We start from the raw sequence: 15,362 nt of genomic DNA, 5'->3' as shown, positions 1-15,362 counted from the left end.
ATGGCTGCTATTATAATAGCATTCACAATTATCTCAATTGCTTTCCTCAAGCTTGGTATAAAAGGATCAAATATCGATTCCCTCCCTAAACATCAGGTCGTTTTTTTCTTTTTTGTTTGTAAGAATTGCTTTCTGTTTGAATAGATGCTGACTCACTTTCAGTTTACATTAAGCATAATAATTTCATTAATCAATAATTCTTTTTTTTTTTTTGTTTCACTTGTTTCCTCTTTATTTTATTCGCTTTTTTTTTCGTTCTAACAATCCTTTTATTCCAGGAAATTGAAATTGAATTTGTAACATATGAAGTAAGACCCTATGTTTCGGGCATACGAGTTATCAGCATGCCAAGCAAAAATAGTTTAATAAGCTATTCGTAAGTTTCAATAATTCCTAATGTGTCGACAATTTTAGAGAGAATTTTTAATTGGAAATATCAACAAAATAACAACAGACTGATGTAATTATTTTGTTGTGAAGTCGATTTTTATTTTTTTAGAGAATCAGGTGCTACAATAATTTATCCAGATTCACGAGCACGTATTGTAATGTTCGGTTATCATCTTGATAAAATCGGTATCATATCACTTACAACAGGCAATTGCTTTAATTCGGTGGTAAACATTTCTCGTCCTGAATTTCTCATTCAAACTGTCAAACGACTTGATTTTGTTGCATATTTCGCTAAGTATGTTCAATCGATTTTCTTCTAATTCGATGATTATGAAAATTTTGTGCTGTTTTTGTATATATTTTCTGATTAATGATAATGTATTATAGTCTGAAAATTTTCCTAAAGTTTCAGAATGGTTTGAAAATAATTTTAAATTTTAGGTCAGACGAACCATATCACATTTGCTATAAGGAACGGATGAGCAGGAAGGAATCAAGAGAAGAAGAAGATATGATTATGGTACGGATATTTTAAATTTGGTCCATTTTTTCATATTGTTACTTTACCATCAATATGTGAAACAAATAAAGAAGTTATTCTACAGCTTATAGAAGAAGCTAGGATGTTCTTCTATAAATTGGTTTAACTGTCAGATTAACTTGGTAACAGTAATATACAATTTTTATTTAGATAGTTTAATTTCTGCTGATTCCTCTTCTAATGTTCAACAAATTTGCTCATTTTTTTGAAAATTATCAACAGTTTAGATGGATGAATCGCGTAATTCAATAGTTACGGAAGCACCAGCTCGCATATATTATCTACCTATATACCTGCAAATCAGTATTATTTTTATGCTCTTCTGTCTCTCTGCTTTATTTTCAGGCCTTAACCTGGGCCTTATGGCTCTTTCACCTCAAGAACTGATGTTAATACAAAAATGTGGTAATTTGCAACTCAGCTTTGTTTAGGGAATTATTTTTTTTTTATCAAATTGGAATTATTTTAAGGCGTTAATAAGTGCCTCTATTTTGATATAAATTGCTACTTTCTTAAAACATTAGTGATTGCATATTCTCATTAAAAATTTATCAAACCGGAGCGCTTAGGAGAAGAAAAATATAAGTAATTTCATTTTCAATTCCTGGTCACTTTTTGCACAAACTTGAAGTTGATGCTATAAATTATTGAATTAAACTGGATGCATTGTCTTTTCTTAAGGTAGTTTAATTATAAAACATATAAAAGGTTATTAATATCTTTCTCAAAAATCTTAACTAAGCAAAAGATATCTTTTTAAATAATTTGTTAACTTATTGGGTGAGATGTCTATTTAATCCAAGAAATATTGTAATTGTAATATCATGTAATTTACTGACCAGTTATTCCTAGTTCAGGAAAATATCACTTTTAATTGAGGCTCAAAAATGGAACGGAAATATGCAGAAATCATACTGCCGGTACGACAATCAGGTAACTATCTGTTATGTACAATATTAATTATGAATGTGGTGGTGAATGCAGCCATTTCAATATTATTCGAAGATATGACAAGTGGAATGATTGCATTTATTGTTTCATCCGTTGGAATTGTTGTCATTGGCGAAATCATTCCACAAAGTATCTGTGTTAAGTTAGTTTTATATATAGTAGATTCCTAATTTGTTATTTTATCCTCAAATATGAGGTATCAATATTTGAAACAGTCTTAATGAGATAGGAGACGGAAGAGATACAAATAGCTACAGTTTGAAACATAATTCTCCTGAAATTCTAATTTCAACATTTAGCTCTTTGATAAAAAACAATTTCATAGTTCATTCAACTAGAACGATAAATGTATACAAATGTATGTGTAAAAAAAAATTCATCAACTTATTTTTTTGAAATTGCTGGATTGCATCAATTATGAAAACCGGTAAAAATATTTATCCTTTAAAATTAGATTTAATCAAGATACACTAATTTTTGCAGTAAAGAAAATAGAAAAAACATGTATAGGCTGTTGTGATTTAAGAGCAGTTAAGGAAATAATCGGATACTAGTAATTACTTGGTAGTGATTGATGCGGAAAATATTTTTCGAAGCAATCAAAACAGTTCATGGCAAGTGGTATTAATTTGGTGAGCTTGTTGTAAATTTGGTGGAATAATGAATTATGGAGCAATTATCGAGCAGTGAGGCAAATGGATTCACTAACTTTTGATGAAGAATTAAAACTACTGATGAAATTAAAGCTATTGCTGCAAACTTCTTGAATTCCTAACATTAATCTGTAAATGCGGATCAAGCGTTATTATAGAGCCATTAAACATAATTTACGAATGCAATTTTATATTTAGTATTATATACAAAAAGAAGTGGGTGGATGTTGAAAATGAAAGATATTGTAGAAATGTGTCGTTTGTAAGATAATCCAGATATTGTTCAAGTATAAATAGCCAATAATATTTGTAAGATAATCCAGATATTGTTCAAGTATAAATAGCCAATAATATATATTTTAATAATATTAAGACAAAAACAAAAATTAATATAAAATAATTAAAAGGATCAAAAAAATTAAAATTTAATATTATCTCTTTTAAAAATTTTCTAATGATTATAAATAAACATTAAAGCTATAGATTTTGATTGAAAAAAATTGTTTACAATTTGTCATAATGCCCAATATTATCAGAAGATTTCCGAAGAAACGAATGAGAACATTTGAAAGATCCTAAATGTTGTTTTATTTAAATTTTTATCAAGATAATAGTATAAAATAAACTTGTTAGGAAAGGCCTAGCAGTTGGTGCATACACAATATGGTTGACGCGGACATTTATGATTCTCACATTTCCTTTCTCTTATCCGATTAGCAAAATTCTAGATGTTTTCTTAGGTGAAGATACCCCGGTATATGATCGATGCAAGTAAGTAATGTTTCCAATAATTTTACTTGTGAAGAGAATGCTTGGTACTTTTCTAAATCTAAGCCAGTATCTGTTTTTATGCAATTATTTATTTTGAATTTCGTCACATTAAAATACCTTGCAGTTATCATTTTTATCTCTAATAGTAAGCAAAAATTCATATATTATTTCATATCACTAAATTTAGAAAGAGTTTTTATTATTTGTTATCTTGAAATGAATTATTATAACATTACCATTAATTGAATGAAATAATTAAGGCTGATAAATTTAATGAAAATGACTGCATGCGAAGAGAATCAGGAGTTAGCAGCTGATTTGAAAATAGCCGTTGGTGCTATGGAAATAAGCGAGAAAACAGTGGGTGATGTGCTTACTAAAATTGAGGTCTTTTATTTGAATATTTGTCTTGATTATTAAAGCCGAAATTACTTATCCTTTAACATCTTTAGATGTTGCTTAACATGCAAACTTTCTCTCTGATCTAGACTTATTTTGAAACAAGCATCACAATTTTAATCTAGGCTTATCCTGCAATGTTTCACACTTACAAAACCCTCAGAAAATATTTTAAATTCAAATCTCATCAAACATTTATGCAACAGGACGTATTCATGTTATCTGAAGATACAATCATGGGCACAGCAACAGTTCTCGAAATTCTGAGACATGGCTATTCCAGAATACCAATCTATGCAGTTAGTTAAGATATTTTAACGATTCATGGAAGAAAATTCGTTTGTCACGATGTGCAAGAAAGAGCATTTTATACATATGTATTATTTTTAATTGAAACCGTTTATTTTTGAAATCTTAACTATCTCACGTTTACATTTCATAATTATAATTCATCTTTACTACTTCGTTACTTTCTAGTTCAATGCTTCAATTCATCTTTATATGGCTTTATCATTTTTTCTTCATCATATTAGGTAAGGTAGTCAATAAAAGAGACAAATTAAAATGAGTCTCAGTCATTTACTTTACTTAATACATTATTCCTTTTTTATATATTTCATTTGCTTCATTCAACTCACTTTCGCTCATTCTAATTTCTCACTCTTAGAATTTGGATAAATCCTTACAATTGTGAACATTAGTAAATTCTCTATCACTTTAATGATAGAGCAATTCTATTTTTAAATAAGCTCAGGATGACGATCGGAATAATATCAAAGCTCTTCTCATGGTGAAGGATTTGGCTTTGATCGATCCACGTGACAATCTCACAGTCAAAACAATTTGCGAATTTCATCATTATCCATTGCGATTTGTTGAAGCAAGCAAACCGCTGCATTCCATGCTTGATGAATTCAAAGCAGCAAGTTTATTTCAATTTGAAACTTTTCTAAAATTTTTATTGTTTATGCTTTGTTTTCAGATCAAGTCCATTGAAAATTTAGCTTAGAATTAATTAAATTAATTAAAACTTCTAGGGTAATTACCATTTGGCTATTGTTGAGAGTGTACAAAGCATGTATGATCGAAAAATAAGTCAACAGACAAAGAATCTACTTGGTATTGTAACGCTAGAAGATATTGTAGAGGAAATTTTGCAAGCGGAGATCATTGATGAAAGTGATTCGGTTACTGATAATATGTATAGATCAAAAAGGAAACGTGTTAAGGTGAATAGTAAACTTTTGTTCTTTAATATCTTTCTCGGTATACAAGAAATCACTAAAATCACATTGAAAAATTAGCATATCTAATTAGCATATAATATTAATAATTTCATTTTTCAAAAGAAGTGAGAAATTATGAATAATGAGACATATGCCACTTAGACGAAAAAGTTTGTTGAATAGATCTTAATTTTAGGAACCATGTTTTACTAAATTTTTAACAAATGAAGAGTACGGCAAAAAATTATCATTGCATATGGAACAGATGACAATACATTTTCTACAACAACATCATGTAATCTTCAGTGATGAATACGTCGATCGACAAGTTTTGTCTCATTTGCTCAAGAGTAATATCAGACAGGTAAAGATTTTGTATGCTAGCCATGTAATTAACATCTAGTAAAAAAAAAGTATTGTTGCGTTCTGTTGAACTACAATGTCTTCTAGATTGATATGTCACACTCACCACGAATAATAGGTTATTCAGCAAAACAACGTGAAACAATACCAATATATTGCATGAATACACCGGCATTTCGTTTTGTTGTAGTTCTAGAAGGCCGCGCTATAGTTAAATTAAGAAATGTAAGTTATCGTATGAAATTCGGTAAAATTTTCATTGCATAAAATGAATGTACGTTGCTAATGAAGAAATTAAATACCTACCAATGTTGTTATTCAGTGAACTATCAAACTGAATCAATAGAGGAAGATTTGCATATCTTTGAAATAAAAGTATAGATTGCAGATGGAGTTTGAAATTGGCCCTTGGACATCGTTTGGAAAAGAAATTTTAGATCAGATAGATGAACTTATCAATGGTAATTTGATAACCGACGAAAGTGATTTATTAGGTAATAAAATTTGTTTAAGCTTTCATCAAGATATTTATTACTCTCTTGATGATCATAGTATATAATTTGTCTACTTACTGTGCTTTGTTATATAATTATGTAATATAAGAAAGGTAACCGTACCGCTGCTCCCTAAATAAGAGAACGATACAATTGTTTGTCGTTTCAATTAGCATGATGAAATGTACTGAATTTTAGTACATTCAGATTCAAAATCAGAGCTTATTAATTCAATTCAATTCAATCCGGATTTTGATCTTTTTGTGACAGATTTCTGTCGATTTTTGCATCTCACGGTATCTACCTACCTGAATGCCATCAAAGCAACTAAAATCGCTCGTATGGCACGGTATACTTTTTTTTAGAATGCATTTAAATATTTGAAAAAGTGTAAATGACATTTTATCTTACTACTGATCTTTTATATAAGAGGTAACTCCAGCTCAATCAACAGTTTGAGCTTTTTAAGAAGAAAAAATTGAGATTGCTTGAAACATAGCAAAATCATCCCTGTTTTAGGAATGAACAAGACTCCATCAAATCGATCCTCAAACCTTCACTTTGCCCAGCAACTCAATCGCTATAAACGAGAAGTATGAATACTTGTGCTGATTCGTTGCTAAAAATTATAAATATTATCATTCATTTCAATCGTTAATCTATTCAATACTGAATTTTATATTAGCGATTTGCCAAACGAGTAAAGCTTTAGAAGTTTTGCAAGACAATGTTAAATGGTATCGGTATTTCTCATGAACTTTGAAGAAGTATGGAGGAACTATAGATTAAGGGGCCTTTTTCGATTGTGCTTTAGAATTGGTCTGTTGTATTGAATTTAAAGCAATTTGCTGTAACGCATTTTATTCACTAACAACCACAATATACATCTATACCGATAACATGCTAATAATTTCGTAGATTCTATCTACGAATATGAGGTGACTAAGAAGTAAATTGATAGGGAAATTAAATAAAAGATTTAAATGAATAAAACTGAGAGAGACAGTGCTCCAAATTGTAGCTTGCTCTCATGAAACTTGGAGCGTCTGACTCTTGCAGCATAGAATCGAATTAGATGTATGCTCAAAAGCCTTCCTTTCTTCTTATTGTAGTTGGTATAGACGAGTCCGTTGAGATGGATGGTTACTGTAACAATTTTATTCGCGAACAACCACGATACACAAGTATTATTTTATATCAACAATACACTGATAATTTCTATAGTATCTACAAATAAGATGAAGAAAATGAATAAATTTGTAGGGAATTTAAAGGATTTAAGTGGGAGAGCAGGCGAACTATAATTTGTTAGTACAAAAAAAACTGCAAGTATAACTAAAGGAACCGAAATACCAAAATCAAGAATTCTAGAACTTCTTATCATAGCAACCAAACTCAATCTAATCCTCTCGAATAAACACTTCGCGACTAGAACTCAAACTACAATACGAAATAAATTCGAGGTTCGTCAAAGAGAAGATCACACATCTCGAATATTATGCTGAGTTGATCGAAAACAGCCAGTCAAAAATGGTTGAATATCATTCAGGAATTAACAATCGCGACAAAAAGAAAGGAAGAGGAGGAGAAATATACCAATATGATAGATGACCCAAGGGTATTTTAAGCTTGATTACTAGAACAAGAGAAACTATCATTACGCTTAAAATATATAGTGATGATTATTAAATGAAAATTTAAATCAAGAAGATACCAGTGAATCATTCTCAAAGAATAGTATGATTCTCACGGATCAAGCGGAAGCAAAACTCCACATTTAACACTAATAACAATTAGTGCCGAAATTGTGCAGGCAATTTTAGTGTAGTTTCAAGGCACCAGTTAAGGCAGAGAAAACATCTCAGTCAATCAAAAGTTGAACTTATTTCATATCTTGTCTTAAAAGGAATGCATTGCTACGACATAACACCAGAAAACTACAATGTCATACTAATGAAGAAGCATGGTAAACCTATCATTATAAAGAAGCCATTTTACATTGAACTGAATTTCATCAAAAGAAATTGGCAAGCAACTTAGAAGACATAAAGAGAATACTTCGACAACTAGAAGCTATAGGTGAGAATTTAGAGCATTCAAATATCGACATTTCAATTGAGAATAAATTATCAGCGTGGATAAATTATACCAATTGAAAGGAAAGTCGACGAGTTGGTCAATTAAAGATATCCGACAAGACTAGTACTAAGAAATGAAGAAGTTGCTAGAAGTCAAGCGGATACAAGGGAGAAGAAAGCAAACAAATATAATGTTAAGGGTGGAATTTCAGCTTTAACCACAATCAGTTCACCAAAGAGAAACAACAAATGAAAAAGATCCAATGGATGGAAAAAGGAGAAGACCATACTTACTTTGTAATAATGATCATGGAATAATGAATGTAACATTTATCCTACGCTCAAACTCGGGATCGAACTGCTTGTTTCGAATGTTTACAAATAGAACATGCGACAAGTGATTGCAGAAAAGGGAAACTTTTGTGTTTGTAATGTAAAGATTCACACAATACAATAAAATCATATCAATAGACTATACTCGTCTAATAATGCTTCAATATTCCGGACTTTCGGAAATTGGAATTAATTGGCATTCAAGATGAAACAAATGCCGACAATGATGAACAAGCATTGCAGCAGTTTAAACAAACTATCATTAAAAACAAGGAAAGATATAAAGTCTGTTGGCTTGGAAAGAATCGAAGAACTAATTAAAGCGGTAATTTCGGACTTTGCTTTGTAGGATTAAAGTCTTTAATTAGAAGGCTTCAATGGAACCTCAATTACTAAATCGAAACAATCAAACCACTGAAGAACGACTCAATTCAAATATAATCGAGAAAATGTCACCGGAAATGAACAGGGTTCGCATTATTTATTATCTACTCCATCACAAAGTATTAACACCAAATAAAACCACAAGAATTTTGAGGATAGTTTATGACGCATGAGCTCATTGTAAAGGAATGAAAAATTTAAATGATGCTTTATATCGGAAACCGATAACATTTCCTGATGTAATCGGAGTATTGCTACGTTTCGTACAATGAAAAATATAATAATAGCTCAAAAGTCAATTAAACCATTACGATGAACTGTAAAAGACATCAATGGATTGCTATATTAAGCATTGTCAACATTTATTTAGCGCTTCAAGATGTTAAAATCCGCGGCAGGATTATTGTACTGTTTTTAATTGATTGCTTCCACTGCGGTTGCTCAACGAACTAGAAATGCTATAAACCGATGCGATCAAACAAAGATATCAAATCATCCTAAAGTATCCAGTTCCTTCAGTTATGAGTGTCGCGAAAACCGAAATAATCTCGCGAACCTCCAAAGAACTTACAAATTATATCAAATAAAATTGCATTACCTTCATAAAACCAAAAACTGTTTTATTTCATATAGGAAACCATTTATATTTATCTCTCTAATGCATTGTAAACGAGATCAACAGCTCTTTATTAGGTTGATCTCTGTGCAAGTCAGCTGCTTATTGTAGCTCATATTATACTAGTTTTGTCAAGAACCAAATATGACCGTTGGATTACCATACCCAGTTTCTTTTTTTTTTTTTGTCTTAAAAATAAAAAAATATAAAATTAGAAATGTAGTTTAATTTCTCACTCTGTGATCTCACTCTGCACCTGATGCAAAAAAACATCGTTTTTTCATTGCCACCATTCAAAGAAGAATCATAAAATGAATTCTAGGCTTCAATACATTCATCAATACTTACATACATTCAAAACTTGTTACACATATTACATACATTCAAAATTATTACAAAAACCAATATTTTTGCTGATTTCATTCCTTTCTAAAATGTATAATTTCTGTGAAATTATTTTCGCTGTTATACAAATTTTTCTCAAATAATAGACGATATGAAAAATATTTGACTCAGAAGTTCGAGTTCGAAATCTTTCTTTATTAATACTCACTATTTTTTAATCTTCTGAAGATCTAAGAGATTTGCTAATTAAATTATAAAATTGATTGAAACCAAATTTGCTTTCAAAATTTTGTAAGCTTAGCATCTCGCTCTTTTCAAGAGATTGTTGAAATTAATGATATGGTTATTATTTATTAATAAAATTTTTGTTGCTCAAAATCAATTTTCAAATTCATGAATAACTTCTTCTTCCTACTTAAATGGAAATATTTTATATTTGAGGACTCTTTATTTATCCTCTAATATTTTGATCACAAAATTTAAATTAAGCTAACAATAGCTTAAACTAACTGTTCTTCATAGATACCACTTGTCAGGAAATCAACTTGGTGTAGCATTAGCTAAAAGTAAAACAGAATAGCATTTCAGATAATTTGATACTTTTGTGTTAGATATAATTGATAAAAATCAGAAATCTTCAATCGTGTATTCATAATTCACTGATATGCAGTGCATAAAGATGGGAAACTCTCGTGCTCGCGATAGAGGAAAAAAAGTGGACTGCATAATTTAAATCTTAAAAACTGGATTTAAAACCAACCATCAATTGCTTTTGCTTGTGCATCAGCACTTACAGAAGCTCTTGGTGAAGGTTCAGCGGGTGACTCCCCTCCTATTACATCATTTGCTGCTGGTGTCTGATCAGGTGATTTAGCTTGCCGTTTTGCAAACTAAAATTCATTAGAGTTAGTGTGTCGTTAATTTCAACTTTAAAATGATTTTTTCCAATTTTTTTCAGTTTTTGGAATTTCATTTCTTGCTTTCTAAATTTCACCTTAAGTGTATTTCGAATATCATTTTTGAAAACATAGCATGCGCAGCAACCGATGCAAACGCACGCAGCCATGTGAAAAATGCTTGAACATATCAGAAATAGAAATAACCATTGCCTGCAAAAAATTTGTCTAACTTTTTAAAAATTTTTTAAACCGCTGATTATTATTTTAGAGATTATCTTCAGTCTTTCGAAAATGCAAAACGAAATTATCTATTCATGCTTACTTTCCCTTTAAACAAAAACATGCTAACATCATAATTTGATCTAAGTCGGCAAAAAATGTCAATGAATCACGAGCTATATCCTTGGAACCAAACACCGTGTCTGCCGTATTATTCAACACATGGCTTAGTAGTGAAAGATCTTGAATCAGTGCCTTGAAGGAAATTTCATAAAAGCAAATGAACATAAAAAAAGAGAAGAATGTGACATGAAAAACAAAAAACAAAATTTGAAAGAAATATCTTTATTCCGCTTGCATATGTTGGAAAAAGCCGAATTATAGTATATATCTTAATAAAATTGCATTTCATATAAGCATTCATTTATCCAACAGTCATCTTCCAATTGTAACTAAGTCTAAAATTTTTTACATTGCTTAGAATTTGTTAATTTTTTTTTGCATTGTTAACAAAGATCCATTGTTAACAAAGATTATATGCATTGTATAATATATTAAAAGTTACTCTTTTATTCTAAACCAAATGTATTTGTAATTTCAAAATATTGTAAATGTTTTATAATCCAGCAGTCATTTCTCTGAGTAACTAACATAATGCTAAAATTCACCTTTTACCGTATAAGGAGTTAAGATCATTTGATACTCTCTTTGCCCACTGTAATCATTCATTTGTTATAAGCCAATGCCCACTAAGTAAGAAATCTTTTGTTTCATTCAGTTTTTGGTATCAACAAGCTACATATCGACTGCTCACTCATTTATTTAAACCCTTTAAGCTAAATCATTTAAGTTTCTCATCAATTTATTTTTTCCTTTTCAACAACGGAAGTTATTTTTGACCGTCGAATATAAATTTGATTGTCGTACTAAAAGATCTTAACATAAAATTGAGAGCAAATTAAGCAATGCACATATTTTTTGTCAACAGATTGTAGCTTCCTAGACAATGTAGATGAGCTAGGATGAAAGTTGGACAAATGAAGCATAAAATTAAGAGTTTTATATTTGTCTAAGGAATATTCAAATAAAATTACTTTGACATATTATAAAATTATTTCGATTTTTCATTAGATAAATGAAGTGCATTATTAATCAATTACTGCAATAACTTACTTTTAAATTATTGTTTTTAAGTGAGCTGTTGCTCAATAAATGAATTATCATTTTATTATTATTTTAACAAAATTTCATTAAACTCAAAATAATATTTTTTGTTGAAAGCTTTTTTAACATATGGATTTATTAGCTGAGATAATGAACTCCATTCCAAACCAATTAGTTATTGAACCCAGAAAAACTTATACAATTTTTCTATTATATCTGTATGATTTGCAATTTGCGTTAGAGCAATAAAACAAATAAAATAGTTGAGACTTAGTTAAGATTTTTAGACTGAAACAGATTTTGTTAATCGTCAGGTGAATAGATATCTTGATTTAGTTTGTCCAGTCAAATTGAATATTTGTTCGATTATGGAATAACTCAAAAAGCCAAAACTTAATACGAAGGATATGATTAAGCAATGGACGTAATCTTTTACTTCAGTCCTTTCTATTAATAAATACGACAAAATCGAACTAAACCTTGTTTTTCAAGATCTTTTAAAAAATCTTACAGGTTTGCTGGGATCGCTAATTTTTATATCACCATCATAAAACGGGATCAATTTATAACGTCGCTTTTTCGATTTCATAAATGGAAATTGGCCATCAGCTGGTTCAGTTGTATCTAATAAACAAATGGCAGTAATTACAATCCACAGTTTATCTGTAAAATGAACAGACATATAAAAAAATTAATAACGATAGAAATTTTCACCGATAGATTGATAAGAATTGTCAAGTGGCGAAGAAAAGAAAGCATTTACCAATGAAAGAGGATGCCATACCAATGAACCAGTTGTTAATATAGGCAAATAAAGTAAATCACAATATTCCAACATTCTTATTAATATATACTGAAAATTTGCATATTTTATAGCAATTAATGAATTACAGTAAAAAAAAAAGGCAAATAAATCCGATAAACACAATTTGTTTATAACAAATGAATGGTAAGAAATGTATAAATTGAACTAATTTAACTAATTTCATTATTACCCTATTGGTCATTGAGAAAAATTGTTGCCTTATCACACTATTTGCGGGCGATCGTTTTGCATCAGTGATCACTGTGATGAAAAAGCCTTTCTCCGCAGAATTTTAAACGATAAAGCTGAATTACGAAACTTTTTAAAAAACAGAAACAAAAAATTTTAAGAAGAAATTTTATAATAAGAAAATGTTAAGAAGTCATAATACCGGTGATGTGAAAAAGGATAAAAAAACCAACAAATTGCTTTCCGTACCGATCACCGTAAATTTTTCAAAATTTATATCCTGAACACAGCTCTGTGAGATATATAGTTTTAATAATGTGTCTGTGATGTAAAGAAGGATTTCATGACATTTAATAATAACAAACAAATGTAAAATATGACAAAATCTGAAGCGCTTTCAAAGTATGCATTATTTCAGATATGGATATATGTGATATTGGTGCTGTTCTTAGTTTCAACGATGGTAATTTGTATACGTGGTCTGATAGATTATGGATTCACGTTAGATTCAGTTCCAAATTTTCTACTTATTATTATACTTCTGATTGTTTCAATCGTGAACGTGTTTGCAATAACAACGGAGAGAAAACTATTCATCTTACTACTAATTTGGATGATTGTTAGTTGATGATAAAAATGGCTATTTTCTTCAAAAAATCTGAATAAAATGATTTGAAAAAAATTGGGATGGAAATCAGTTTCAATTTCCTTCCTATTTCTTTCAAAACTATTGTTTATGATGATTAAAAGACCATTTCGTAGATTGGTTTTAAAAAATGATGCTTCAGCATAAGAAGAAAATTGCAGATAACATTAGTTATACTAACTGTCGTTGTATTTCTCTATCGTGTCTACGTTTTTCGACGGGACAGTGGAACAGGTAAATATTTCCTTTATTATCTGTAAATTCAATATAGCATATTACTTCAAGAGCGAGGGTTAAAATTCATGATAGGTCCAGTAACTATCACTTTTCTTATATAAATTTTTCAAATTGTACAGCTTCGGAATTGTTTTGGTCTGCGATTACATATATTGCCATATTGACACTATTTGGAATCGCTTTTTACGTAGTAAACTGTTGGAAAAGAATTGTTAAAAAAAAGCACTAAAAATGAAGTAAAATGGTGAAATATGCTGAAATTGTGATATTGATAAGTGGAGCTGAACGTTTACCTTTTTTGCTCGATAAAATAAAAATTGAAAGGTTTTTATAAGGTATAGTATATATGTATCATTCTAACATAAAACCATTCTGAGAACGTCAAATCAAATTTTACGAAGAGTAGTTGGTACTGAACAGTTGAACACATTCACACTATTATTATACTGTTGAAATGGACAGAATACTCCTCAAAACGTTGTTCTCTTCGAAGGAAAGAAAGCTACGGAACCAAATGAAGCGCCGTACAGTAAATGTTTTCTGCAAAATACAATAAAACTGTATGATCGACAACATACATTATTTTTTTGTATGATCGACAACACACAATTATTTAACCTCTAATTTAATTAAAATTAAGTTACACATTTCATATACCGAAATATCCTGAAGCTAAGGAAATAAAAAAAAAGTAGTCATCGCTTATTCTATTTATAATACGAACTAAGAACCCAACCTGGCGTTGCAAACATTTTTTATTCAAGTGATACATTGCATAAATTGTAATTTTATAAATGTTACAGTATCTAATGTGATGAGTCATTTCTTATCCTTATTTTGATTGCCATGCTTATGTTTAATGGTTCAATTTCCGAAAACCAATATTTCTATCTGATTGATAACCAGTTGCATTTCAGTCGTTATGCTGTTATCAGATTTTCCTTTACACAGACCCTTTTTTCACTCACATTAGGTATTTTGTATCCGACAGGATTACATTATAATATGCTGATATATAAGGAATTAGAATTCATTACCAGGCTTGTTTTATAGACAATCATCACTTTGACTTTTTAACAATTCTAAACTACCGACTCAACCCATATCAACTTTGAAACCATCTTAAAATTATCAATATTTGTCTATTGACCATAATTGTTGGATAAGGTTACCACCAATCATCCAAAAATAATAAATTTTTACAATAAGTTTTGCCTGTGAAGCATCAAATTACTTAAACAAGAAGGGAGAGTTCAGAACAAAATTACCTAAATTATATATAATGCTGTCGCGGATGTTAATATCGTGAAACATAAAATAAATGTTAATAATGCTTAATATTGCTTAATATAGCAATCCATTGATGTCTTTTACAATTCATCGTAATGGTTTAATTGACTTTTGATCTTATATCAATTCACACACTATAAGCAACCATCATGTAATGTCTATTGCAACATAATAGTAACCACCCATCATAATGTCTAGACAACCCATTGTACTTTCCTTTGTAATATCCATTGTAACCTACTGTTAAAGTTACTCGTTATCATGTCTAGACAATTATAAACCATTCCCACATATTAACACATATAATGTAAGATATAATTGCTATATAAGGATCACTCTTGTTAAAAGATTTTAATGTTGTAATTT

General features: G+C 29.7%; 2 protein-coding genes across 3 annotated transcripts; one reads left to right on the top strand and one right to left on the bottom strand.

Annotated features, from left to right (window-relative positions):
- Window positions 1-6,377, top strand: Bma-cnnm-2 (Uncharacterized protein; the record flags this gene model as incomplete). Its single annotated transcript, XM_043078531.1, has 16 exons — window positions 1-96; window positions 279-376; window positions 500-688; window positions 835-913; window positions 1,162-1,339; window positions 1,814-2,027; window positions 3,172-3,309; window positions 3,570-3,696; window positions 3,915-4,007; window positions 4,463-4,630; window positions 4,746-4,937; window positions 5,131-5,298; window positions 5,385-5,522; window positions 5,686-5,791; window positions 5,999-6,140; window positions 6,311-6,377. 16 exons carry the CDS (start codon window positions 1-3, stop codon window positions 6,375-6,377), a joined length of 2,193 nt encoding a protein of 730 aa, XP_042934465.1.
- A 3,710-nt stretch (window positions 6,378-10,087) lies between these two features.
- Window positions 10,088-12,611, bottom strand: Bm10390 (Uncharacterized protein; the record flags this gene model as incomplete). Of its 2 annotated transcripts, none has more annotated exons than XM_043078530.1 (6): window positions 10,088-10,107; window positions 10,308-10,437; window positions 10,542-10,656; window positions 10,796-10,920; window positions 12,341-12,492; window positions 12,593-12,611. In XM_043078530.1, 6 exons carry the CDS (start codon window positions 12,609-12,611, stop codon window positions 10,088-10,090), a joined length of 561 nt encoding a protein of 186 aa, XP_042934464.1. The 2 variants fall into 2 exon arrangements, with proteins under 2 accessions (XP_042934464.1, XP_001899857.2); XM_001899822.2 differs by having other exon boundaries at window positions 12,341-12,453.
- Between the last annotated feature and the right edge of the window lie 2,751 nt (window positions 12,612-15,362).

The sequence above is a fragment of the Brugia malayi genome (genome assembly GCF_000002995.4).
Source record: "Brugia malayi strain FR3 genome assembly, contig: Bm_v4_Chr2_contig_001, whole genome shotgun sequence".
NCBI lineage: Eukaryota > Metazoa > Nematoda > Chromadorea > Rhabditida > Onchocercidae > Brugia > Brugia malayi.
This window is presented reverse-complemented; position numbering and strand designations above follow the sequence as displayed.